Genomic DNA, 25397 nt, shown 5'->3' with positions numbered 1-25397 from the left:
TGAACTAGAGACCACGCCCACCCGTATTCTCATCTCTACTGCAGCCTTTTGGCAGAGACGTGCAAACATTGGCAACATGACCCTTACGGCTGCAATAGAAACACTCACCGGCCCTCCACCGACGGTGCCTTTCCTCAGGGGAAAGGCGAGAGCGACCCAGCTGCATAGGTTGCTCACCCTCCTCCATGTCCTGCGACTCCGAATCTCTTCCGCCACTCGTGGCGCTTCCGCCCGATGCTGCTTCGCCGTGTCCCAGAGACCTCTGGGAAACATAGTCCTCAGTTCTGCGTCGCGCACGTAAATGCCCGTCCACCTTTACACACAACGTTATCACATCAGACAAAGTTTTAGGTAACTCTCTTATCACTAGTTCGCCCTTTAACTCATCACACACGTTGTTCAACAAAGTACTTATCAATGCTGGCTGCCCCCACCCGGTCTCTTCGGCCAACGTCCAGAACAAAATGAAGTATTCCGCCATACTTCGTCTTCCCTGCTTAAGATTTAGTAAACGGTGAGATGCTGCATCAGCGCCAGTAGCTCTCTCAATCACACATTTAAATTTAGCAAGAAAATCCTGGTATGCTGACGTCAGTTCTCAAAACAGCTTGAGCCCAGGTTAAAGCCGGTCCGCGTAAGAGCTGGACAAAAAAGGCAATCTTAGCCTCGTCAGTTTCATATGTCCTCCGCAACTGTCTAAACTTTGGGTCAGAAAGCCGGCACATGTGAGAAACTCACCCGCGAAGGGTTCCGGTGTTGGCAAATCTCGCTCCGGGGGCTCCAGGGAGTGGGATGAGGCGAAGCCAAAGGCCCGGGTGCCGGAAGCTCAGAAGCCGGTAACTGTGAGGAGACAGAGGGAGGAGAGGCTGCTGGGCTTACCAGGGGTACGCGCTGAGCAAGGACCTGCGTTAGAGCGGTCAACTGCTGATTGATGAGCTGCAGCCTTTGTTCGTGGCGTTCCAAAACCTCCTCGGCCGTAAGGACGCGCTGCTGGGCGGCAGAGTCCGCTGACTCCATATTCTGGCTGGATCGTTATGTTAAGGTTCAATGCAGGGGACTCAAACGCAGGACTCCTGAATCAGCTGAATAGAAGGGAAATCCAAGGGGGAAGTCACTCGCTCTCCAACTCTCCACATACACGACAACAGTCCTTCTTTTCACACTTGACACACAGATTCACACGGGAAAGGTAATCCAGGGGCACTGTAGATAAGGAGACAGGAATGAGAACGATATTCACAAAAGACACATGACTTATCTTGAGCTGTAGCTTGACTTTCACTGACGCGTGGTAGACAACGATCCAGCGAAGACCAGCAGTCACCTCCTGGCTTAAATGCCGTTCACCTTGATGGGCATCAGCTGTGTTCTTTTCCGTGGGCGTGGGCCGAGGGCGTAAACCCACAATGAGTTCCGCCCCGGCGACGGAGAGGAGGAGAGAGAGAGAGCGCGAGAGAGAGAAAAAGACAGAAAAGGCCGATCAGCGTCTCGCCGATCCCCCAGGCCATGACACTTGGGGCAGGAACTCGTCCCTGACTTGAAGTGGGCCCTCCACCCTTTTCCAGCTGAGGACCGTGGCCTCAGATTTGGAGGTGCAGATTCTCATTCCCACTGCTTCAAACTCAGCTTTGAACCGTTCCAAAGCGAGCAGAAGGCCATCACCCGATGAAGCCAACAGAACCACAAAGTAGAGATGAGATTCTGAGAACACCTACAAAGAGCATTTGGACGTAGCTTTGCCACTGCTCCAGGTGGCTCAGCACAGAGTGGAGAGCTACATTGATGGCATCTTCTATGGATCTGTTCGCATAATTTGCAAACTGGTAATCACTGGTCTGATCCACAATGAAGACAAGTCCACGTACAGACAGGAGGTGGACCAGCTGTTCCACTGTTGCAGTCAGAACCACCCGGACCCGACTGTGGACGTGACAGTGAACCTTCAGACTCGCCCTAACTATCCTTAAAAATAGAGTACTTACCGTGGATCACTTCAGACTCCTAGGGCCCACCTTTTCAAGCGATCTGAAGTGGTCCCCACATATAGACTCTATCCAGAAGAAGGCCCAGCAGAGGTTGTGGTTCCTGCAGCAACTCAGAATATACTACCAGATCTCTGAGACCATGGTTTTACGCAAAAAAACCTTAAATTTACTCTTTTCTGGGCTGGAGGAAAAGGGGGTGATCGTGGTGCAACGATAAGGTTACATCACTCTGCAGAAAATTGGAGAAGCACCTGGGATAGAATCTTTCCATTATGGAATAGGAAAGGTAGAGAGTGAGCAGGCGGCAGAGTAACAGGTAAGTAGCAGGTAACAGGTGCAAACAAGTCTTTTTTCCACAGAGTTACTAAGAGGCAAAGACAAAGCAACATTCACAAGAACTTCTTACTGTCTTACTAGTGACTTCAGCAAACGTCAGAGAGCCTGATCATTATCACTGAAGCAACAATGATCTGACTGGACTACGAAGGACTACAAACGAAAAACAGAAAAAAACCACAACAAGTCCTAGACAATTATGTTTAATTGGCATAAATGTAAGAAATTCCTAACAGTATTATGAAGAAAGCATTTTTTAAATAAAGTTGTAAAACTTTTTAATATTTCTTTTTCAAGAACCTGCAGGTTTGTTTTATTATGTGTTTAGTACATGATACATATTAAATCCCCTGTGATCTTCCAAAGCTGTGAGCTTTCATTCCAGATCAATGATTGGCTGGTTTGAAATCCCAGCTCACATGTTGCTGTTATCTGTACCTGATAGAGGAGAGAGGAGAACAGAGACCAGATACAGTGAGCGAATAAGCTTCACTTACATCTCTCAATCACAATGAATAATGTTTCTGTAATAACAATGTTTTTTCTTTCAGGTTTCAATGAAACAGTCAGTCACAGGTTTGTTCTCTTTTTCCTCAGTTTGTTGTGTTACTGCATCATTTGCCTGCTAAATGTTTCTCTCATTGTGATCATCATCTTGGACAGCAACCTCCATGAATCAATGTATATTCTGCTCTGTGTCTTTTGCATGAATGCACTTTATGGAACAGCAGGTTTCTACCCTAAATTTCTCTGGGATCTCCTCTCTGATGTTCATCTCATCTCATATTACGGTTGCCTTATTCAGACTAAGGTGATTTTTTCTTTTGTCTGCGGCGAACTGTCGATTCTTGCACTCATGGCATATGACAGATATGTGGCCATATGTCAGCCACTGAAGTACCACTCTATCATGTCAAAGCAAAGAGTCATTAGGTTTGCATGTTTTTTGTGGTTAACAACCTTCTGCATTATGGCTGTGAATGCCTTTCTAACATCCAGACTGAAGTTATGCAGCCCGTATATTTCCAGACTCTTCTGTATAAACTAGAGATGGACCGATCCGATATTACGTATCGGTATCGGTCCGATACTGACCTAAATTACTGGATCGGATATCGGAGAAAAATAAAAAATGTAATCCGATCCATTAAATATCACGAAAGCACCTCACAAAACTTGCAACACGCCGTAACTCGCCTCAGAACGTCGGAGCAGTATGCATCACGTGATAGAGCAGCTGTGGCATGCGGGACCTGTCGGTGGTCTGGATAGCATTTGGAGCTTCGCTAGCAACCTGGCATTTCATCTCCGACAAAGTTATCCCCGAGAGAAGTAAAGCAAGTGTGTAAGTCCATCTCTGAATGTTTGTAAAGCATTCCCACGTTAAGCTTAACGAGCGACTGCCTCTCGCTCTCCGGCTGCTACTTCAATCGTGAAACTGCTTAAATGATCAGCTGATCGGCTTTTCTGTCGTGAGTCTCTCTTGTTTGTTTTTGGTCCACTTTGCGCCAGAAAGAGCAAACCAGCGGCTGAACAACAGCAGCACGTTTAAGCTTGATAAGCTGTTGTTACAATTTATTTAATATTACTTTCTACACCAGGATCTTTTTCTACGTAGCTGACGGCTGGTAACTGTGCAGGGGCGGATCTAGCAAAGTTTAGCCAGGGGGGCCGATAGGGCATTAACTGGGAAAAGGGGGCACAAAGACATACTTTTCTTTCTTATTCTCATTTAAAATGTCTAGCTTTTAATAAATAATTATCTGACACCCAAAGTTTTAATTTGATGTAAAATGAATAGAAGTCAATTACTGTATATAGTAACTATTAAGTCTAATATATATACCCTAGTAAGCTATAGTACTTTTTACTTTGGGAAGGTACCATCTGTGCAGTCTGCAATTTTGTTGAAGAAAGATGTTGAATCTATTTAATATTTCTTGAAAAATAATTGATTTCTGTGCATTTTTTTTCACACTGCATCAAATTAAGGTTGATTACGTTGATTAAGCATCATGAGGTGGAGCGTGAGGGGTGGTTCCCTATTTTTTATTTATTTATTTTTGTTGTTGCTGGGAGTTGGAACCCTATTAGTTAGGTTGCTTAATATTTACGCTAAGTACTCTTTAAAATACCAGAATAGGGAGGATGGTGTAGGTCTAAGTTTATTAGATTGATCAGTATTGCTGAACTATGAAATATTTTTTTTGTATACAGGTATAACAGAATAGCTTTAGTGTAGTTGTTGTTTTAAACTTGAGTATGAACTTGCAGACTTGCAAAATGCAGCAAGATATTTTAAAAAACAGTTTTGTTGATTAGAAAACACTATATCGGATTCATATCGGTATCGGCAGATATCCAAATTTATGATATCGGTATCGGTATCGGACATAAAAAAGTGGTATCGTGCCATCTCTAGTATAAACTGGAGTATTGTTCAACTCGCTTGTTTCCCAGAACAAACTGCAATCAACGCTATATCTGCAAATATTGTAACAATTATTTATTTGCTTCATGGTGTTTTTATAGTTTGGTCCTATATGTATATCATTCAAACATGTCTCAGGTCTATAGAAAACAGAGCAAAGTTCATGCAAACATGTGTCCCACATCTCGTCCCATTATTTACTTTTGTTGTGGCAGTACTTACTGATGTTATAAGTATGCGACTGGGTTCGAAAGAGTTGCCTCGGTCCCTTCAAAACTTTGTAGCATTAGAGTTTCTTGTCATTCCTCCTATTATGAATCCTCTGATTTACGGTTTCAAACTGACCAAAATTCGAAAAAAATTGTATAGTGTTGTTATTTTAAAAAGAACTCATTTTTGTTTTATTCGATCAGAAAATAGTTTCACACACAGCTAAGTGTCACACCCATTGTTTGACATCCATTTTTTAAAATAAGTCCAAAAAAATGTTTAATTTTTACTGAAATTTGTGTTTTATTTGGAGTTGTCTGAAAACATGTCTATTGATGTGAGCGGATATGACGTTTTATTATTTATCTGCATTTCCCAGATGATTTACATTTTGTAGATGTCTTTGCACTAAATGTATTTTTGATGGTCACCTGCCTAATTACCAAAAAAAAACCCCACTGATATGTAGGAAGGCTGTAAATTTCACTCTCTTTCTTCTCATTACTGTTCAAGGAAATAACAGGCACCGTGGAGACTGCACATGTGAAAAGGATTAAAAGACAAACTGTTTTAGATGTGGCAGCACTATCAGAGTGTCAATCTATTTTGATATTATGCTGTCTTATAAATCTGATCCACAACCACATGGATGTGAAGCAGTTTTAGTAGTTTTCTCAGTTTTATCCTCTTTTTCTTTAACACATATTGAAACAGTCAGAGGTTTTAGCAACTGGACCAGTTTTAGAATTTCTGCTTAATCAAACACACACTATAAATACACATACCAGTAATCAGGGGTTGAGAAACAGGAGGGAAACACACCTGGGGGACATAACAGCTGACGAGGTAAGGGAAACGTAAATAGAACACACTGACATAAGACAGAGACCTTCAAAGTAAAACAGGAAACACATACACGTAATGACACAGACTCAGAAACGCAGACTGGACACAGAGATACACGGGCAGAAAGAAAAGAACACTAACCGAGGAAGAACAGAACCAAAATTACAATAATAGAAAACACAAAACGCTGGGTCAAAAGGACCCAGATTCATGACAGATTGACTAGAATGGCTTTTATTGTCACTATACACATGTACAAAGAGATTGAGAGCATCTCCTACCCAGTGCAGACATGTGGGGAAAGAAGAAAGGGGGGTGAGGTGCACAGTTCTGTGGCACTGTATACATATGAGCAGTTCAATATCAAATATACAAATATTGGAAAAAATAAATAGTCTATATTTACAGTGAGGTATTTTGACATAAATTAAATATTGCACAGTGGTGGTAGTGTTTGTATATTCTGTGTATAGAGGAGAGGCTTGAATTGGGGGGTGAAACTGTGTCATCGGTTCATGTGTTAGTTCAGGGTGCTCATGGCTTTTGCAAAGGAACTGTTCCTAAGTCTGTCAGTGTTTGTGCTGATGCACCTGTAGCGCTTCCCTGAGGGAAGCAGGTCGAACAGGTCAAAACCTGGGTGGGAGCTGCCCTTGATGATGTTTGTTGCTCTGTTGAGGCAGTGGGTGAAATAAATGTCTGACAAGGAGGAGAGAGGGCAGCCAATAATCTTCTGTGCTGCCTTGATTACACTGTGAAGCTTCACTCTGTTCCCATCTGGTCAGCTGCCGTACCTTACTTTGATGCAGTATGTCAGCAGGCTGTCAATGGACGAGCAGTAGAAGATCAGCAGCAGGTTGGAGTCCAGTTTGTGCTTCCTGGGAAACCGGAAGGTGTGGACCCTCTCCAACCATCACTGTTGATGTATAGGGGACCTAAGTCAGTGCTGTGCCACCTGAAGTCGACAATGATCTCTTTGATTTTCATAATGGTCAGTGCTTGTTTTTTCTCTGAACACTATGATGTCAACTGGGGGTGGCTGTAGCTCAGGTGGTAGAGCAGATCGGAAGGTTGGTGGTTCGATTCCTGGCTTCCCCTAGTCTACATGCCAAATATCCTTGGGCAAGATACTAACCCCAAATTGCTCTCCGATGCATCCATCGGAGTATGAATGCGTGTGAATGTTAGCTATAAAAGCACTTAGAAAAATGTGCTTGTGCGAATGGGTGAATGCAAAAGTTGTGTAAAGCGCTTTGAGTGGACTGAACTTCTCACCCTATCTCTAAGAGAGAGGCCAGCCATCCTTCGGAGGAAGCACATTTCTGCCGCTTGTATCCGAAATCTCGTTCTTTCGGTCACTACCCACAGCTCGTGACCAGAGGGGAGGGACGTAAATCGACCAGTAAATTGAGAGCTTCGCTTTTACACTCGGCTCTCTCTTCACCTCAACAGACTGGTATTGCATCCATATCACTGCAGCCGCAGCACCAATCCATCTGTCGATCTCCCACTCCCGTCACTCATGAACAAGATCCCGAGATACTTAAACTTGGTGTAACAAAGGACTGGACAGGCAGGGTTTCACTTGAGACACATGAAACACGTTATGGATCCTCATATTTCGGGATGGACAGAAACCGGGTTAACCAGAAAGTCTATAACAAACAGACCAATGAAGGTGGGAGACAGTTTCTTTAACTCAGCTCGGAGCGGAACAAATCGGGTCCACAGCCAAACCTTTTGTCCCGGGGTGTAGGCATGTGCGGGGGTCCGGTGACGGTCCACCAGGTGCTTATTGCGATCAGCTGTGCGAAGAAGGGCCGCCCGGGTGGCTCTCCAGGCACGTCGACACCTCCGTAGATGCTGCTGGAAAGAGGGGACAAAGTGCTTACCTTCGACGGCCGGAAAGAGAGGTGGTTGGTAGCCCAGAGATGCTTCGAAGGGGGACACCCCGGTGGCTGAGGAGGTAAGACTATTGTAACCCACATCAGATTTGTGGGTTGTGCTGCTGAATAAGGTGTAATTTTCCCTCCCAGCCACTAGGAGGCGAGTATGCCTTGAGATGACTTTCTGTCAGTCAACGTTTCCTGTTGTGAAAGCCGTTACTCACAGCCATCTATTAACTACTCACTAGTAGTTAATAGATGGCTATTTATTAGGATCTGACATCTGTGAAATTCGGCCGGGGGGAGCTGCTTCAGCCGGGCGAGCTATCTCACTACGAGCTCCGGTAAGGGATGCTACATGAATGTTAGCACCATAAAGACATGTAGTTGACTGCTGTTAATATATTTTCTGCTTTAAAAAACAAAACCAGTCGGAGTTGTGATATTTATGTTTAAAGTACTGTAACATCACTGATGTGCAGATGTTTAATTTTAAGTGCTAAAGAATATATTAAAATGTACCCAGCTAACCGCTAGTATTAAGCTACTGCTTAGCCATTTCTGTGTATTTCTGTGGTCTAACATTACTGTGATTCATCTGAGTTTGTTAGCTTTCCAAAACGTTGGAGAAGCAATAATATCGTCATGCAATGCTAAAATGCACCCTTTCAGTTTTGTTGACTTAGAAGTTAATTCATTTGATAAAGGTGCAAAAAGTTCATAAAATGTGATTATAAAATGTGAGGGATCTCATTACTCTGTTGAAGTATTAATGTTTTAAGAAGTTGATATATTTTTCTGAGAAATAATTCAAGTTGAAATATCTTAAAAAGAAGAACAGTTAAAAGCGAGCTGTTAAAGGGATAAATATGGGAGAGTGAATCTTACAAGTTTATTTATTCTTAAAAGGGTAAATATAAGGTATATTTTCTGTTGCGCTAAAACCTTGCGTGATGTAACTCAGGGGCGATTCTAGGATCAGAGCTTTGGGGGTGCTGAGCACCCAGAGAGCTGCCCAGCCAGGAAAGATAAACCTGTCTCTGTCAGTCCCTGCATCCGTAAATGTTGTCCCGAGTTCTCTCTGACTGTCACTTTGGTGCATTTAAACCCCCGTTCCTCCCTGTCCTCATCGTCTGTTGTCTTCGTCTCCGTTACCAGTCATCATAATTTTACCATCTCTGTGCAAGTCTGCAAATTTCTTTATTAATATAAGATTCTTAAATTCATCAAGTCTCTCTGTGCCTGGGTCCTCGTCACAAAACATGACATGACTGTTTTGTACATTTTAACACAATTTAATCCCCACATTTGTGAAAGAAAAGCAAAACACTTTTTTGAAAAGTCTGTAACAAAACCATGAAATCTGATCAAGCTTATTTAAATGCTGCAAAAGAAGAATGGATTGGAATAGAAAAAATACATATCCTAACCTTAATTACTGGGGGAGAATTATGAATGATGCTCATAGTGAGTAAAAAGTAAACTGAGTGCATTTTTCGGACAGAGATTCACTTTTAATGTGTATGTATAATATAATACAGATACACAAAAAACACTCCCAAAACAGAATTATTGCAAATAAATTATTACAAAATATTAATAAAAACTATAAAAATTGAGGCAACTTTTCCTGTGGTAGAATTTATACAATGTATGAAAAAAATCTTTATTGCAGACCCTAATTTTACTAATTTAATAATACTAATTTTGTGTTGTAAGATTTATGAGTTTCGTGCTTTCATAGTGGTACTTAGGAGAGCTTGACATTTTTATCAGGTGGTACACACTGTAAAAAGTTTGAGAAACACTGATAAGTTAAGTGTATGTGTGCTTTTGGAAAACATTTAAAGCTGCTGTACAGAATCTTTGAAACAAGCTAGCTTAAAACATTTTTAGAATATAAACAGAGCTTCTGCTTCTCTTTACAGCTCCTCACTCCACCAGGGCTCTTTGGCAGTTTCTGATAGTGTGCAAATGTGATGTACATACTAGAGATGGCACGATACCACTTTTTTATGTCCGATACCGATACCGATATCATAAATTTGGATATCTGCCGATACCGATATGAATCCGATATAGTGTTTTTTAATCAACAAAACTGTTTTTTTTTTATATCTTGCGGCATTTTGTATAAGTTCATACTCAAGTTTAAAACAACAACTACACTAAAGCTATTCTGTTATACCTGTATGCAAAAAAAATATTTCATAGTTCAGCAATACTGATCAATCTAATAAACTTAAACCTACACCATCCTCCCTATTCTGGTATTTTAAAGAGTACTTAGCAGAAATATTAAGCAACCTAACTAATAGGGTCCCAACTCCCAGCAACAACAAAAATAAATAAATAAAAAATAGGGAACCACCCCTCACGCTCCACCTCATGATGCTTAATCAACGTAATCAACCTTAATTTGATGCAGTGTGAAAAAAAATGCACAGAAATCAATTATTTTTCAAGAAATATTAAATAGATTCAACATCTTTCTTCAACAAAATTGCAGACTGCACAGATGGTACCTTCCCAAAGGAAAAAGTACTATAGCTTACTAGGGTATATATATATATATATATATATATATATGTATATATATATATATATATATATATATATATATATATATAGACTTAATAGTTACTATATACAGTAATGGACTTCTATTCATTTTGCATCAAATTAAAACTTTGGGTGTCAGATAATTAATTATTAAAAGCTAGACATTTTAAATGAGAATAAGAAAGAAAAGTATGTCTTTGTACCCCTTTTCCCTGTTAATGCCCTATCGGCCCCCCTGGCTAAACTTTGCTAGATCCGCCCCTGCACAGTTACCAGCGTCAGCTACGTAGAAAAGGATCCTGGTGTAGAAAGTAATATTAAATAAATTCTAACAACAGCTTATCAAGCTTAAACGTGCTGCTGTTGTTCAGCCGCTGGTTTCCTCTTTCTGGTGCAAAGTGGGCCAAAAACAAACAAGAGAGACTCGCTACAGAAAAGCCGATCAGCTGATCATTTAAGCAGTTTCACGATTGAAGTAGCAGCCGGAGAGCGAGAGGCAGTCGCTCGTTAAGCTTAACGTGGGAATGCTTTACAAACATTCAGAGATGGACTTACACACTTGCTTTACTTCTCTCGGGATAACTTTGTCGGAGATGAAATGCCAGGTTGCTAGCGAAGCTCCAAATGCTATCCAGACCACCGACAGGTCCCGCATGCCACAGCCGCTCTATCACGTGATGCATACTGCTCCGACGTGCTAACGTTCTGAGGTGAGTTACGGCGTGTTGCAAGTTTTGTGAGGTGCTTTCGTGATATTTAATGGATCGGATTACATTTTTTATTTTTCTCCGATATCCGATCCAGTAATTTAGGTCAGTATCGGACCGATACCGATACGTAATATCGGATCGGTCCATCTCTAGTACATACTGCGGCAGTCATACAGACAACTGGACGGTCCAAAAGTTGGCCTACCTATTACTGGCTGAGGTTTCAGTAGAGTTGTGGCTGAACCACATAAAAATATATCATTAATTTTAATCTCCCCAATCAATTACAATGTTATGTTGGAATGTTGTTAAAGAGGGTCAAAAATGTTTCAACCCAGTTTGTTTTGCAGATTCTGTATAGCAGCTTTATTATAGGGAGAACACAACTTCCAAATTGTATGAGTAAAATCAGGTTTTTTCTCTTTGTCAGTTTAACAGTTTCTATTTTGCCTGTCACTGTTCCCTGTCTGTTTTCTTACGTGGTTCTTCCTGACCTTGTACTTTCTCCTCACGTTCCCCTCTTTCCTCTCTCCCTCTTTAGACTGACAATCATACACAAATAGATTGTATTCAATTAGATGAAAAGTTACATTAATATGAAAAAAATTCTATTAAGATCACAAACAAAAAGTCCTCCCTCAGTATACTTTCAACCAAAAGGCAAATAACCAAACCACATGAACATCTAATAAAAGATATAAACATTGAAACACTGATCCAACATTGTTCTTGATTGACGGATCATTTGATCTTACACTTTTACCTGAATGTGGCTCCTTTTTTTGAAAAAACTTCTTTATATCCATTATGAACCTGGCTGTCTCTCTGTACACACACACACACACACACACACACACACACACACAACAGGAGTTATAAGGTTAATGGGCATTCAGTCAGTTAGCTAGTTAGTATCCATTTCAAACAGGACAGTGGTAACAACAGTAGGCTACGGACAATTTTAAGTTTTAGATTTTAAATAGGCTGTATACATTTCAATGGGGGCAACAGGACGGTCAAATGTCGCTTAATTGACTACAGAGCAGGACGAATTGTAGGGTAGCAAACATTGTCGGAAAAAACGTTTTTAACACTGCAGGTTACCTGGGTGTAATGCTTTTCAGCTAAAAAGAAACATGGTCTGACTCCTACCTAACTATATAAAGAGTAACTGAAGGATAAATGCAGCTAATATGTCCTGTTTTAAGCCAGGCACTTACACCTCCGCTCCGCTGCGTCTCAGCCACCATCGCTGTGGCAGCAAGAGCGCTAGAGCCAGAGTAGGGGAGAGGCGAGCTGGAACAAACCATTTTGGGAGGAGGGGTTATCTATACTTTTGTTGTTACAATGTTACGTCTCAAACAAGTACAGTACTGTATGCTTTTTATATTTTTAGTAGTGTGTCACACAAAAAGCAAATATTGTCAAAAAAAGTAAGAAATATTGTCAAAAAAAAGAAAGAAATCTTTGGGGGTGCTTTGATTCATTTGCTGAAGCACCCCCAAAGTTGGGCTAAAATTGCCCCTGATGTAACTCAAGTTATTTCATGATGGTTGAGACATTGTATAACTAAAATAATTTGTTATACTTGAGCAATACTTGACTGAAAGATGAGTGATGGAAGAAGCATAGATAAAATAGTAATGTATGCACTCTGAACTTTGTGCATAGATTGGTTTTTGACCAGGACTGGATCATTCGAGATCTGAACCCTGTGGGTTCAGTGGCGAGCCAATCCCAAGAGAGTGACTGTAGACGGACCAGAGTACGGTGTGGCCAGCCGTGGGATCCATCTTCAGCGAACCTCAGGACTATAACTACATTCCTTGACACAGATAAGACTAACACTTTAAAAATCTACCCGGGTAGTGTTAGAACCAGTGGACAGAAACACACACACACACACACACACACACACACACACACACACACACACACACACAAGGAACTCTAATTTCTCTTTCCAAAGAGAAGTGGACTGAGCAACAGGAGCGGAAGCTCTTTAATTGAAACTCTTTGGAGAATTTCCTTAAAGAGGATGTTTGGTTATGATTTTATTTTTGAGCCCTTTAATGTGCGTTTGTGCACTGTAGGAAGCCGGCTTTAGACAGGCAGGGTTTGTAAACTTTACAACTTTCAATACAGTTTCTATTCAAATCACATCTTATCTATCATTGTGTGGTTCCTTCTCTGCTGATCCTTTCAAGGCTCCATAGTCTTACCTAGAACTTCCTGATACTAGTCCAAAGTTGTCAAGACAATAATTTAATGCGTATCTCATATTATTTAATTGTAATACCTGTTACACTATTGTGGGCATACTCAACCCATGGGAGTTGCTCACTCCAAGTTGTCTGATTGGTGGATGCCAAGCACCGGAGGGCCGCCTCAAGTTCCTGATTGGCCCGTTCCTGATTGGCCCGTTCCATCTGGCCGTTAGTCTGAGGGTGGAAACCAGAGGAGAGACTGACCTGCGCTTCGAGGGCATTGCAGAATTCTTTCCAGACCCGTGATGTGAACTGCAGCCCCCTGTCGATGTCCGTGGGGATTCCGTGAAGGCGAAAGACATGGTTAGTCAGGAGTCGAGCTATTTCTAAAGCACTGGGGAGCTTGGGGAGGGGGACAAAGTGAGCAGCTTTCGAAAAACGATCAATGATAGTAAGGATGACTGAGTTACCTGATGAGGAAGGGAGGCCCGTGATGAAGTCCATTGCAATGTGTGACCACGGGCGGCCAGGGGTCGGTAGGGGTTGGAGAAGGCCGGAAGATGGCTGATTGACGCTCTTGTTTTGAGCGCATGTAGGACAGGCAGCAATGTATTCGCGGACGTCCTTAGCTAAGGACGGCGACCAGGCAAAGCGTTGGAGGAAGGTAATGGTGCGGTGGACGCCAGGGTGGCAGGTGAACTTGGCCGTGTGAGCCCAATGCAAAACTCGTGATCTGACAGTAGAGGGAACAAAGAGTAGGCCCGGAGGACGCGTACCAAGGTCCGGTTCCGTTTGTTGGGCCTCTCGAATAGCTGACTCAATCTCCCAGGTTTTTGCCCCGACAACACACGTGGAAGGAAGAAAGGGGGCGTCCTCGGCAGCCCTGTCGGAGGTGGCAAATTGGCATGAGAGGGAATCGGGTTTGACATTACGAGAGCCGGGTCTGTAGGTGATTGTGAATTGGAATCTGGTGAGAAACAGAGCCCACCTAGCTTGCCTGGCGTTGAGTCGTTTCGCGGACCGGATGTATTCCAAGTTTTTGTGGTCCGTCCAAACCACGAACGGTTGGGCAGCTCCCTCTAACCAGTGACGCCACTCTTCTAGGGCCACCTTGATGGCCAATAGCTCTCAGTTCCCCACATCATAAGTATCAGAAGTAAGCACAAGGATGAAGCTTACCACCTTGTTGCTGGGAGAGCACTGCCCCCACTCCTGCGTCCACCTCCACGACGAAGGGTTGACTGAGATCGGGTTGGATGAGGATGGGTGCAGAGGCAAAGCGCTCCTTCAGGCAAGAGAAAGCCTGGCGAGCCGGTTCATCCCAGTGGAAGGGGACCTTGGGTGAGGTGAGGTGAGACGAGTCAGGGGTAGAGCGAGCTGGCTATAGTTGCGGAAACGGCGATAAAAGTTAGCGAAACCCAAGAAACTCTGAAGCTGCTTGCGAAGGGGTGGAGTGGTCCAGTTTAACACAGCCTGAACTTTGGCGGGGTCCGCTTTCAGGTTACCTTGTTCAATGACATAGCCCAGGAAAGAGACTGTGGAAGCATAAAACTCACATTTTTCCCACTTCACGAAGAGACGGTTTTCCGGGAGGCGGTGGAGGACCTGCCTGACATGGTGTTTGTGTTCAGAGACAGAATGAGAGAATATGAGGATGTCATCCAGATAAACGAAGACGAAGTGGTTAATGAAGTCCCGCAGTACGTCGTTTACCAGGGCCTGAAAAACAGCTGGGGCATTGGTGAGACCAAACGGCATGACAAGATATTCAAAATGATCAAGGTGATTGTTGATGGCTGTTTTCCATTCATCCCCCTCCCTTATTCTTACCAGATGGTACGCGTTGCGCAGGTCCAGCTTAGTGAAGATGGTGGCCCCCTGAAGGAGCTCGAAGGCAGAATGTAAAAGAGTGAGGGGATATTTATTCATCACTGAGATGTTGTTAAGGCCCTGATAATCAATACAAGGTCGTAAGCTCTTGTCTTTCTTGGCAACGAAGAAGAATCCGGCGGCCACAGAAGATGACGAGGGGCGAATGAGACCTGCGGTGAGTGATTCGTTGATGTATTTTTCTATACTTTCACGTTCGGGCTGAGACAGACTGTATAGGCGGCTGGTAGGGAGAGGTGCGCCTGGAAGAAGATCAATGCCGCAGTCATACGGCCGATGCGGAGGAAGCGAGCGTGCTCTATCCTTGCAAAACACTTGTTTGAGATCATGGTAGACGGGTGGCACGGAGGAGAGGTCCGGCGGCTTGGAGAGAGAAGAATTGGTTAGTGGTTCAGAAGAGGGGGTGGCAGCTTTCAGACAGGACATGTAACAGTCCTCCCCCCCACCCCACCTTTTTCCAATCGATAACAGGGTTATGTTGATGCAACCACGGGTAACCCAGAACTAGTGGCATGAGCGGAGCTTGAAACACATACAGCTGTATAGTCTGGCAATGATTGCCAGAGAGAGTCAGTAAAATGGGCTCAGTGATATGAGTGATGTTAGGAAGCCGCTGGCCACTGAGGGCGGTGACTTGGAGTGACTGTGGCAGAGGCTCGGAGTTCAGATTGAATCGTCTGGCCAGCGAAGTGTCAATAAAGTTCTGTTCCGATCCTGAATCGATTAGAGCCTTAAGAGGGTGGACCTGAAGCTGCACCGTTAATTTAGCTGCTAGCATGAGCCGTGGAGGAGACTGTGAACTAGAGACCACGCCCACCCATATTCTCATCTCTACTGCAGCCTTTTGGCAGAGACGTGCAAACATTGGCAACATGACCCTTACGGCCGCAATAGAAACACTCACCGGCCCTCCACCGATGGTGCCTTTCCTCAGGGGAAAGGCGAGAGCGACCCAGCTGCATAGGTTGCTCACCCTCCTCCATGTCCTGCGACTCTGAATCTCTTCCGCCACTCGTGGCGCTTCCGCCCGATGCTGCTTCGCCGTGTCCCAGAGACCTCTGGGAAACATAGTCCTCAGTTCTGCGTCGCGCATGTAAATGCCCGTCCACCTTTACACACAACGTTATCACATCAGACAAAGTTTTAGATAACTCTCTTATCACTAGTTTGCCCTTTAACTCATCACACACGTTGTTCAACAAAGTACTTATCAATGCTGGCTGCCCCCATCCAGTCTCTTCGGCCAACGTCCAGAACAAAATGGAGTATTCCGCCATACTTCGTCTTCCCTGCTTAAGATTTAGTAAACGGTGAGATGCTGCATCAGCGCCAGTACCTCTCTCAATCACACATTTAAATTTAGCAAGAAAATCCTGGTACGAGATGCTGACGTCAGTTCTCAAAAGAGCTTGAGCCCAGTTTAAAGCCGGTCCGCGTAAGAGCTGGACAAAAAAGGCAATCTTAGCCTCGTCAGTTTCATATGTCCTCCGCAACTGTCTAAACTGCATTGTTATTTGGGTCAGAAAACCGGCACACTTGTGAAACTCACCCGCAAAGGTTTCCGGTGTTGGCAAAGCTCACGCCAGGACAGAAAAGGCCGATCAGCGTCTCGCCGATCCCCCAGGCCGTGACACTTGGGGCAGGAACTCGTCCCTGACCTGAAGTGGGCCCTCCACCCTTTTCCGGCTGAGGACCATGGCCTCAGATTTGGAGGTGCTGATTCTCATTCCCACTGCTTCAAACTCAGCTGTGAACCGTTCCAAAGCAAGCAGAAGGCCATCACCCGATGAAGCCAACAGAACCACAAACTAGAGATGAGATTCTGATAACACCCACAAAGAGCATTCGGACGTAGCTTTGCCGCTGCTCCAGGTGGCTCAGCACAGAGTGGAGAGCTACATTGATGGCATCTTCTATGGATCTGTTCGCATGATTTTCAAACTGGTAATCACTGGTCTGATCCACAATGAAGACGAATCCACGTACAGGCCAGCTGTTCCACTGTTGGAGTCGGAACCACCAGGACCCGACTGTGAAGGTGACAGTGAACCTTCAGACTCGCCCTAACTATACTTAAAAATAGAGTACTTACCGTGGATCACTTCAGATTCCTAGGACCCACCTTTCCACGTGATCTGAAGTGGTCCCCACATATAGACTCTATCCAGAGGAAGGCCCAGCAGAGGTTGTGGTTCCTGCAGCAACTCAGAATTTACAACCTGATCTCTGAGACCATGGTTTTATGCAAAAAAACTTTTGATTTACTCTTTTCTGGGCTGGAGGAAAAGGGGGTGGTCGTGGTGCAACGATAAGGTTACAACACTCTGCAGAAAATTGGAGAGGTACCTGGGATGGAATCTTTCCATTGTGGAATAGGAAAGGTAGAGAGTGAGCAGGCGGCAGAGTAACAGGTAAGTAGAAGGTAACAGGTGCAAACAAGTCTTTTTTCCACAAAGTTACTAAGAGGCAAAGACAAAGCAACATTCACAAGAACATCTTACTGTCTTTCTAGTGACTTCAGCAAACGTCAGAGAGCCTGATCATTATCACTGAAGCAACAATGATCTGACTGGACTACAAAAGACTACAAACGAAAAACAGAAGAAAACCACAACAAGCCCTGGACAATTATGTTTAATTGGCATAAATGTAAAAAATTCCTAACAGTATTATGAAGAAAGCATTTTTTAAATAAAGGTGTAAAACGTTTGAATATTTCTTTTTCAAGAACCTGCAGGTTTGTTTTATTATGTGTTTAGTACATGATACATATTAAATCCCCTGTGATTTTCCAAAGCTGTGAGCTTTCATTCCAGATCAATGATTGGCTGGTTTGAAATCCCAGCTCACGTGTTGCTGTTATCTGTACCTGATAGAGGAGAGAGGAGAACAGATACAGTGAGAGACTAGGCTTCACTTAGGTCTCTCAATCACAATGAATAATGTTTCTGTAATAACAATGTTTTTTCTTTCAGGTTTCAATGAAACAATCAGTCACAGGTTTGTTCTTTTTTTCCTCAGTTTGTTGTGTTACTGCATCATTTGCCTCGTCAATGTTTCTCTCATTGTGATCATCATCTTGGACAGCAACCTCCATGAATCAATGTATATTCTGCTCTGTGTCTTTTGCATCAATGCACTTTATGGAACAGCAGGTTTCTTTCCCAAATTTCTCTGGGATCTCCTCTCTGATGTTCATCTCATCTCATATTACGGTTGCCTTATTCAGACTCAGGTGATTTATTCTTTTGTCTGTGGTGAACTGTCGATTCTTGCACTCATGGCATATGACAGATATGTGGCCATATGTCAGCCACTGAAGTACCACTCTATCATGTCAAAGCAAAGAGTCATAAGGTTTGCATGTTTTTTGTGGTTCACAACTTTCTGCATTGTGGCTGTGAATACCTTTCTAACATCCAGACTGAAGTTATGCAGCCCGTATCTTTCCAGACTCTTCTGTGTGAACTGGAGTATTGTTCAACTCGCTTGCTTTCCAGCACAAACTATAGTTAATGGCATATTTGCAAATATTACAATAATTATTTATTTGCTTCATGGTGTTTTTATAGTTTGGTCCTATATGTATATCATTCAAACATGTGTAAAGTCTATAGAAAACAGGGCAAAGTTCATGCAAACATGTGTCCCACATCTCGTCTCATTATTTACTTTTGTTGTGGCAATACTTACTGATGTTATAAGTATGCGACTGGGTTCGAAAGAGTTGCCTCGGACCCTTCAAAACTTTATAGCATTAGAGTTTCTTGTCATTCCTCCTATTATGAATCCTCTGATTTACGGTTTCAAACTGACCAAAATTCGAAAAAAATTGTATAGTGTTGTTATTTTAAAAAGAACTCATTTTTGTTTTATTCGATCAGAAAATAGTTTCACACACAGCTAAGTGTCACACCCATTGTTTGACATCCATTTTTTAAAATAAGTCCAAAAAATGTTTAATTTTTACTGAAATTTGTGTTTTATTTGGAGTTGTCTGAAAACATGTCTATTGATGTGAGCGGATATGACGTTTTATTATTTATCTGCATTTCCCAGATGATTTACATTTTGTAGATGTCTTTGCACTAAATGTATTTTTGATGGTCACCTGCCTAATTACCAAAAAAACACTGATATGTAGAAAGGCTGTAAATTTCACTCTCTTTCTTCTCATTACTGTTCAAGGAAATAACAGGCACCATGGAGACTGCACATGTGAAAAGGATTAAAAGACAAACTGTTTTAGATGTGGCAGCACTATCAGAGTGTCAATCTATTTTGATATTATGCTGTCTTATAAATCTGATCCACAACCACATGGATGTGTAGTTTTCTCAGTTTTATCCTCTTTATCCTTAACACTTATTGAAACAGTCAGAGGTTTTAGCAACTGGACCAGTTTTAGAATTTCTGCTTAATCAAACATGAAAGTCTGTTTTTACTTAACACTTGTACAATTAAATGGCTTTTCCATTGTTTGAAGGATTGAAAGTTAAAGCTGAATATTTACAGTGCAAATCAGTTTTTCTACATTACAATGTGTTTGTTTTTACTGTATTAAGTAAAAGAAATGAGAAATCTGTTAAACAGTAAGAAATAAATGTGTACAATTGTAAAAAAAAAAAAAAAAAAAAAAAAATTCTGGTAGCTCATTTCCCAGCAGCAGGTGAGGCCAAGAAGCACCACATACCACACACAAACTACCAGCAAAGGCCTCCCCAATAGGCGTGTTCTCTCCCTGCTGTTCTTGACCCTCTAAACCAGGGGTGCTCAATACGTCGATCGCGATCGACCAGTCAATCGCAAAGGTAGTATTGGTAGATCGCATGTGTTACGTTCCCCCGGAAGGGGTCTAGGCATATGAGTGAGGGGACCAGTAACAAATGAGTCCGGAATCAGAATGAAAAGGAAAACAGACAGAGTTGTTCTGCATCAATAAAACTTTATTACAAAATGGTACAGGTTAACATTAACTTAAAGGGCCGGCAACGCCGTCTTACCAATAACGCCAAAGAAACAAAGAAAACGCTCGCAGCCACGAAAGGCAGGAGGACTACCAAACAAACACAATAAAAAAGGAGGCACTTCCCACACTTCCTACCCTACTCCCCACCACGGGGAGACACTCTCAGGGCCCACAAGCCCACACCACTCACGCAAAGCAGCTATGCTGTTTCCACAACTCCACACTTTGAGCAGGCTAACCACACACAACGCAGAGAACACCCCACACCCTGCTCATCCCCAGCTTATATGACCTCCGAGAGGTGATTGCTGACTGGGCCCAGGTGGTAAATGAGTCCAATGAGCAGCAGCTGTGTCCTGGGGAGAGAGAAGAGCAAGAGAGAGACGGGGGGGTGGAGCAAAAGAGGAGGAGGCGGAGAAAAACACCACGCCCACACAAGGGCAGTATCAGGAGGCCCAGCTAGGGCCGTAACACCCCCTCCCATAAATACAAACCAGTGGTTTGTCATAGAACGTCCTACCCAGCTTTTAAACATATCACCTACCATCCACCATAATAACGGTTAGGCATACCCTGCCGAATCTGCCAAGACCTTTTTGATGGGTTGAAAACACTGCACGGGGTTGGCTCAAGTCCCTCAACATAGTGTCTCAAGTGATAGCCAGGTGTTTGAGCCATCACATATGGAGGACCCATCAGGCAGCTAAAAGGCCTTACAGCAACACTTCTCTGACGCTTCTTCGCTAGGTCATGGCAAAAGGCATGCTGGTTAGCCAGAGGTGCAGGTTGAAATGGTTGTGTCACACACAATCTATCACACTGTAGGTCATCTGGACCCGAGAGACCGTCATCAGGTGGCAGATTACAATTAGTTGATCTCTGACAGTGACCAAATGACACCACTGAGCAATTATGCTCCAACTGTTGCCTAGGACTGGCAACTTTGTCGGTTTGTGAACCACAGTTCACTCTTTTGAAAGCAGATCGATTTTGCTTTGAGTTTGCTTTCAAACAGTGAGCAACCAGGTGGCCAGGTTTGTGGCAGAAGAAACAGAGCTTTGTTTTGGCTCTTGAAACCACGCCTGTATCGGCTTTGTTAGCTGGCACACTCCTAACTCTCAAGACTGACTGTTTCTGTTTGTAGGCTCCACAATTTGCTATTAAATGGCCAGACTTTAAACAAAAAAAACACTTTCGTTTCACACTGGAATGGGACACAAGTACCTCACCCTTTCGGTACTGTGTAGCTGGCACATCACTAACCTTCACTGGGGCATCGCGCCGGTCATACCTACTGACACTGGTTTTATGGACGAGCGCGAACTCATCAGCCAGCGTCGCAGCCTGCTGTAGCGAGGAAACCTTCTGTTCATTAATATATACCGCGAGGCGCTCAGCAATGCAGTTATTAAATTCCTCTATGAGCATTAGTTCCCGGATCGAAGCCAGGTCAGTGGCTTTGCAGGCCGCACACCACCGATCGAAAAGAACACCTTTTTCCCTGGCGAAATCAAGATAGGACTGACCCTGACCTCTTCTCAACCCCCGGAAACGCTGCCTATAGGCTTCTGGGACCAGCTCATAGGCCAGCAGGATAGCCCTTTTCAGCTTGTCATAGTCCAAGCTGTCCTCAGCTGACAACGAGGAACAAACTCCTTGAGCCTTACCCGCCAGCTTACATTGGAGCAAAATGGCCCATGAATCCCGTGGCCAGTGCAAGGCCGTGGCTATTCGTTCAAACGACTCGAAGTAGCTGTCGACCTCAGTGTCACGGAACATCGGAACCAGACGACTGTTTTTCCCTACGTCAAACGGGGTGTCCGCCTGACGAATGGAGGCGGTCGGAGGAAGGGAAACCTGCCGGAGTTCCAGCTGTCGCAACCTCACAGCTGTCTCTGCCTCCACCTTCCTCAATTCGACCTCCCTAGCCCTAGCCAGTTCCGCGTCCAAACGCCTAAGCTCTAGCTCCCTTTTCAGCTGGAACTCTCTCTCACGCTGCTCCTTCTCCAGCTGGAGACGAGCCAGACGGACACGGAGCTTAGCATCCAGCTTCGAGCCTTCACTTGATTCAATGGAGAGGGGTTCGAAGCGAGGCACTGTCATGGGTTTGTTCTCAGGCAGCCCCTGATCAACAGGTGTCGACACCAATGGACCTACAGCTTGAACTGACGCCTGCAGAACGGGCTGAGACGCTGCACCACGCTCACCCTTAAACACTGCAATATCAAAGGTAGCCATTGACTCTAAAACAAAAACTACCTGAGGCTAACAATAACAACAAAGAAGCACCACCTCCAATACACAAATGAGAAACAGGCGGGAAAAGTGTGGCCACAGGTTAACCAATAAATAAAAATACCGCCAACCCTCTCCCCAGACCTGCCTACTAAAATCTTAGCCTAGTTAGCTTCTGGAGTGTACCAGGCTCGAGGCAACTTTAAAGGCTAAGCGTCAAGTGCACAAAGCACCGACAAGCCTACCCCCGACAGGGAACTAATCCCCACCCGGGATTACTCCGAAAATAATAAAGGAAAAATAAAAAATGAGTGCCTGAAGGAGGAGCTTACGCTCAGCTAGACACTCCCCTTTGCTAACTGGAGAGAGAGCGCAGCAGATACCATACAACTAAACAAGCCACCGGCAAACAACTCACTAAAACTCAATTGTTGTTCCTTCCATTCATATCCCGGACGAGCCCCCACATTGTTACGTTCCCCCGGAAGGGGTCTAGGCATATGAGTGAGGGGACCAGTAACAAATGAGTCCGGAATCAGAATGAAAAGGAAAACAGACAGAGTTGTTCTGCATCAATAAAACTTTATTACAAAATGGTACAGGTTAACATGAACTTAAAGGGCCGGCAACGCCGTCTTACCAATAACGCCAAAGAAACAAAGAAAACGCTCGCAGCCACGAAAGGCAGGAGGACTACCAAACAAACACAATAAAAAAGGAGGCACTTCCCACACTTCCTACCCTACTCCCCACCACGGGGAGACACTCTCAGGGCCCACAAGCCCACACCACTCACGCAAAGCAGCTATGCTGTTTCCACAACTCCACACTTTGAGCAGGCTAACCACACACAACGCAGAGAACACCCCACACCCTGCTCACAGCTCATCCCCAGCTTATATGACCTCCGAGAGGTGATTGCTGACTGGGCCCAGGTGGTAAATGAGTCCAATGAGCAGCAGCTGTGTCCTGGGGAGAGAGAAGAGCAAGAGAGAGACGGGGGGGTGGAGCAAAAGAGGAGGAGGCGGAGAAAAACACCACGCCCACACAAGGGCAGTATCAGGAGGCCCAGCTAGGGCCGTAACAGCATGGCATTAAAAAAATAGATGCCAGCCTATCATCCATCCCGTCACTTGATTGATACAGGGAAGCCAGTCAGATGACAGCAGATTTTTTTCTGACGCTTAGGTCGCTGCGCATGCGCAAACAGCGGCGCGAAGTGTAGTAAAACTGACAAGCTAGTCAGCGAGTTAACTCCAATTTTTAGCTCTCGGTTTTTTCTCTTAAACCTGGCCGTCAGCAGCTACTGTCCGGACTATGCATCCCTGGCTGATTCAATTCAGTGCAAGTCATCAGAGTAAACTCAGGTAATGACAAAAAATTTACATAGTTAATTGTGTTGTGAAATATTGGATATTGCGGTTATGCATGTATATACATTGTAGATATAAAGAATCCTCAATATATTTATAAATAAGTATATGTTTTGGAATTTTGTAGTGGGTAGATCATTTTGACTTGGTCATTTTATAAGTAGCTCACATGCGGAAAAAGTGTGAGCACCCCTGCTCTAAACTGATTGACTAGAATGCCATTTATTGTCACTATACACATGTACAAAGAGATTCAGAGCATCTCATACCCAGTGCAGACATGTGGGAAAAGAAGAAAGGGGGGTGAGGTGCACAGTTCCGTGGCACTGTATACATATGAGCAGGTCAATATCAAAAAATGTCAAATATACAAATACTGAAAAAAAATAAATAAGTCTATTTTTACAGTGGGGTATTTGACATAAATTAAATATTGCACAGTAGTGGTAGTTTTTGTATATTCTGTGTATAGAGGAGAGGCTTGAATTGGGGGGTGAAACTGTGTCGTCGGTTCGTGTGTGAGTTCAGGGTACTCATGGCTTTTGCAAAGGAACTGTTTCTTTCTTTTTTTTTTTTCTTTTTTTTTTTTGTGTTGTTTGGATCTTTAGCCATCAGAATTGTTCTCTTAAGGCCAAGAAAGATGCCAAGCGGATTTATTTTACCAAGTGGATCATCATGGCCTTGCCATATTGGTCCATTTGATTGACCTTTATTATAATTATGAATTTATTTTATTTTCAGTTGCTACAAACGGGACAGACATGATTGTGGGATAGGACAGGGAGAGAGAATGAAAGAAAGAGAGGGAGAGAAAGAAAACCAAAGGGGAGAAGAGACGGTGAGAAGGGGGGGAAGAAAGAAAAAACAAAAAAAAAACAAAAAAACAAAACACCTGGGTCACCTGTATGGAGAAAAAAAACAGAAGAGAAAGCAAACAACAAAGAGCAACATAATAAAAAAAAACGGCACCATCACAATAAACTAGCTAGCAGTAGATATCAGTAGATTCTAAATAATAAACGATATTGTGCAGCACGCAAGATAGACAGCGCACAATGTGCTTTGAGGCAGCAGCCAAGAAAGCTGTAGTCCGCGTCTGTGAATACCCGTGTGTACACCTGTGTGCATACCTGTGTGGATCAGCATGCTTGCATTCCAAAGGTTTCTCCATGTAACGATCTGCTAGGGAGTGTGGGGAGCCACAGCCCCGTCCTCCAGGGTATGAGGCAGGTATGGAGGAGATCAAAACTCCAGACATCCAGAGGCCCCCAGAACACAAGAGACCAAGGAAGACCAACAGAGGGGCAGCCGCGCCACTGTCCCAGTAAGAGCTGAGGAGAGTCCCAGATGAGGGTTCACTCAGCAGCCGCGGAGCAGAAGCCAGGGGGAGTTGCAGTGACGCGCCCATGAGCTCCGCCGGCAGCCAGCTGTGCCTGAGTGACCGAGCCCCAGGCCGAGAGGCCGGGGGTACCCCACCTCCGAAGTGGCCCGAGCGAGCCCCAGGCTCCAGGCCCCGATAAGCGGCCGCCAAGGAGTGAGCCGGTGTGTACCCGGACGCCCACCCCCAGACACAAAGAACCACCAACGCACCGACACCTGAGGGAGTCCGCCACCGGCAGGGGAAGTGGTGGTGGGTGGAGATAGGCCTCCAAACCTTGGAGGGCCTGAGATGTCCCCAGAGAGGTGGCGTCTGATACCCAACCTGACATATAGACACAGACATACAGGCACACACAGACACAAACATCCATTCCCACCCT

General features: G+C 44.0%; 2 protein-coding genes across 2 annotated transcripts; both read left to right on the top strand.

Annotated features, from left to right (window-relative positions):
- Positions 1–2815: 2815 nt before the first annotated feature.
- Positions 2816–4255, top strand: LOC113007605 (olfactory receptor 6N1-like). Its single transcript, XM_080291004.1, has one exon. It carries the CDS (start codon positions 2833–2835, stop codon positions 3367–3369), a length of 537 nt encoding a protein of 178 aa, XP_080147130.1. The 5' UTR covers positions 2816–2832; the 3' UTR covers positions 3370–4255.
- Positions 4256–16766: 12511 nt separating this feature from the next.
- On the top strand, positions 16767–19314 carry LOC113007604 (olfactory receptor 2K2-like). Its single transcript, XM_026144319.2, has one exon. The coding sequence runs from the start codon at positions 17996–17998 to the stop codon at positions 18965–18967; it is 972 nt and encodes a 323-aa protein (XP_026000104.1). The 5' UTR covers positions 16767–17995; the 3' UTR covers positions 18968–19314.
- The last annotated feature ends 6083 nt before the right edge of the window (positions 19315–25397 follow it).

This window comes from Astatotilapia calliptera, chromosome 16 (assembly GCF_964374335.1).
Source record: "Astatotilapia calliptera chromosome 16, fAstCal68.1, whole genome shotgun sequence".
Taxonomy (NCBI): domain Eukaryota; kingdom Metazoa; phylum Chordata; class Actinopteri; order Cichliformes; family Cichlidae; genus Astatotilapia; species Astatotilapia calliptera.
This window is presented reverse-complemented; position numbering and strand designations above follow the sequence as displayed.

Bases quoted from the DNA above. Each gene is read 5' to 3' on its own strand.
- LOC113007604 (XM_026144319.2), top strand. From the start codon at position 17,996: ATGAATAATGTTTCTGTAATAACAATGTTTTTTCTTTCAGGTTTCAAT.
- LOC113007605 (XM_080291004.1), top strand. From the start codon at position 2,833: ATGAATAATGTTTCTGTAATAACAATGTTTTTTCTTTCAGGTTTCAAT.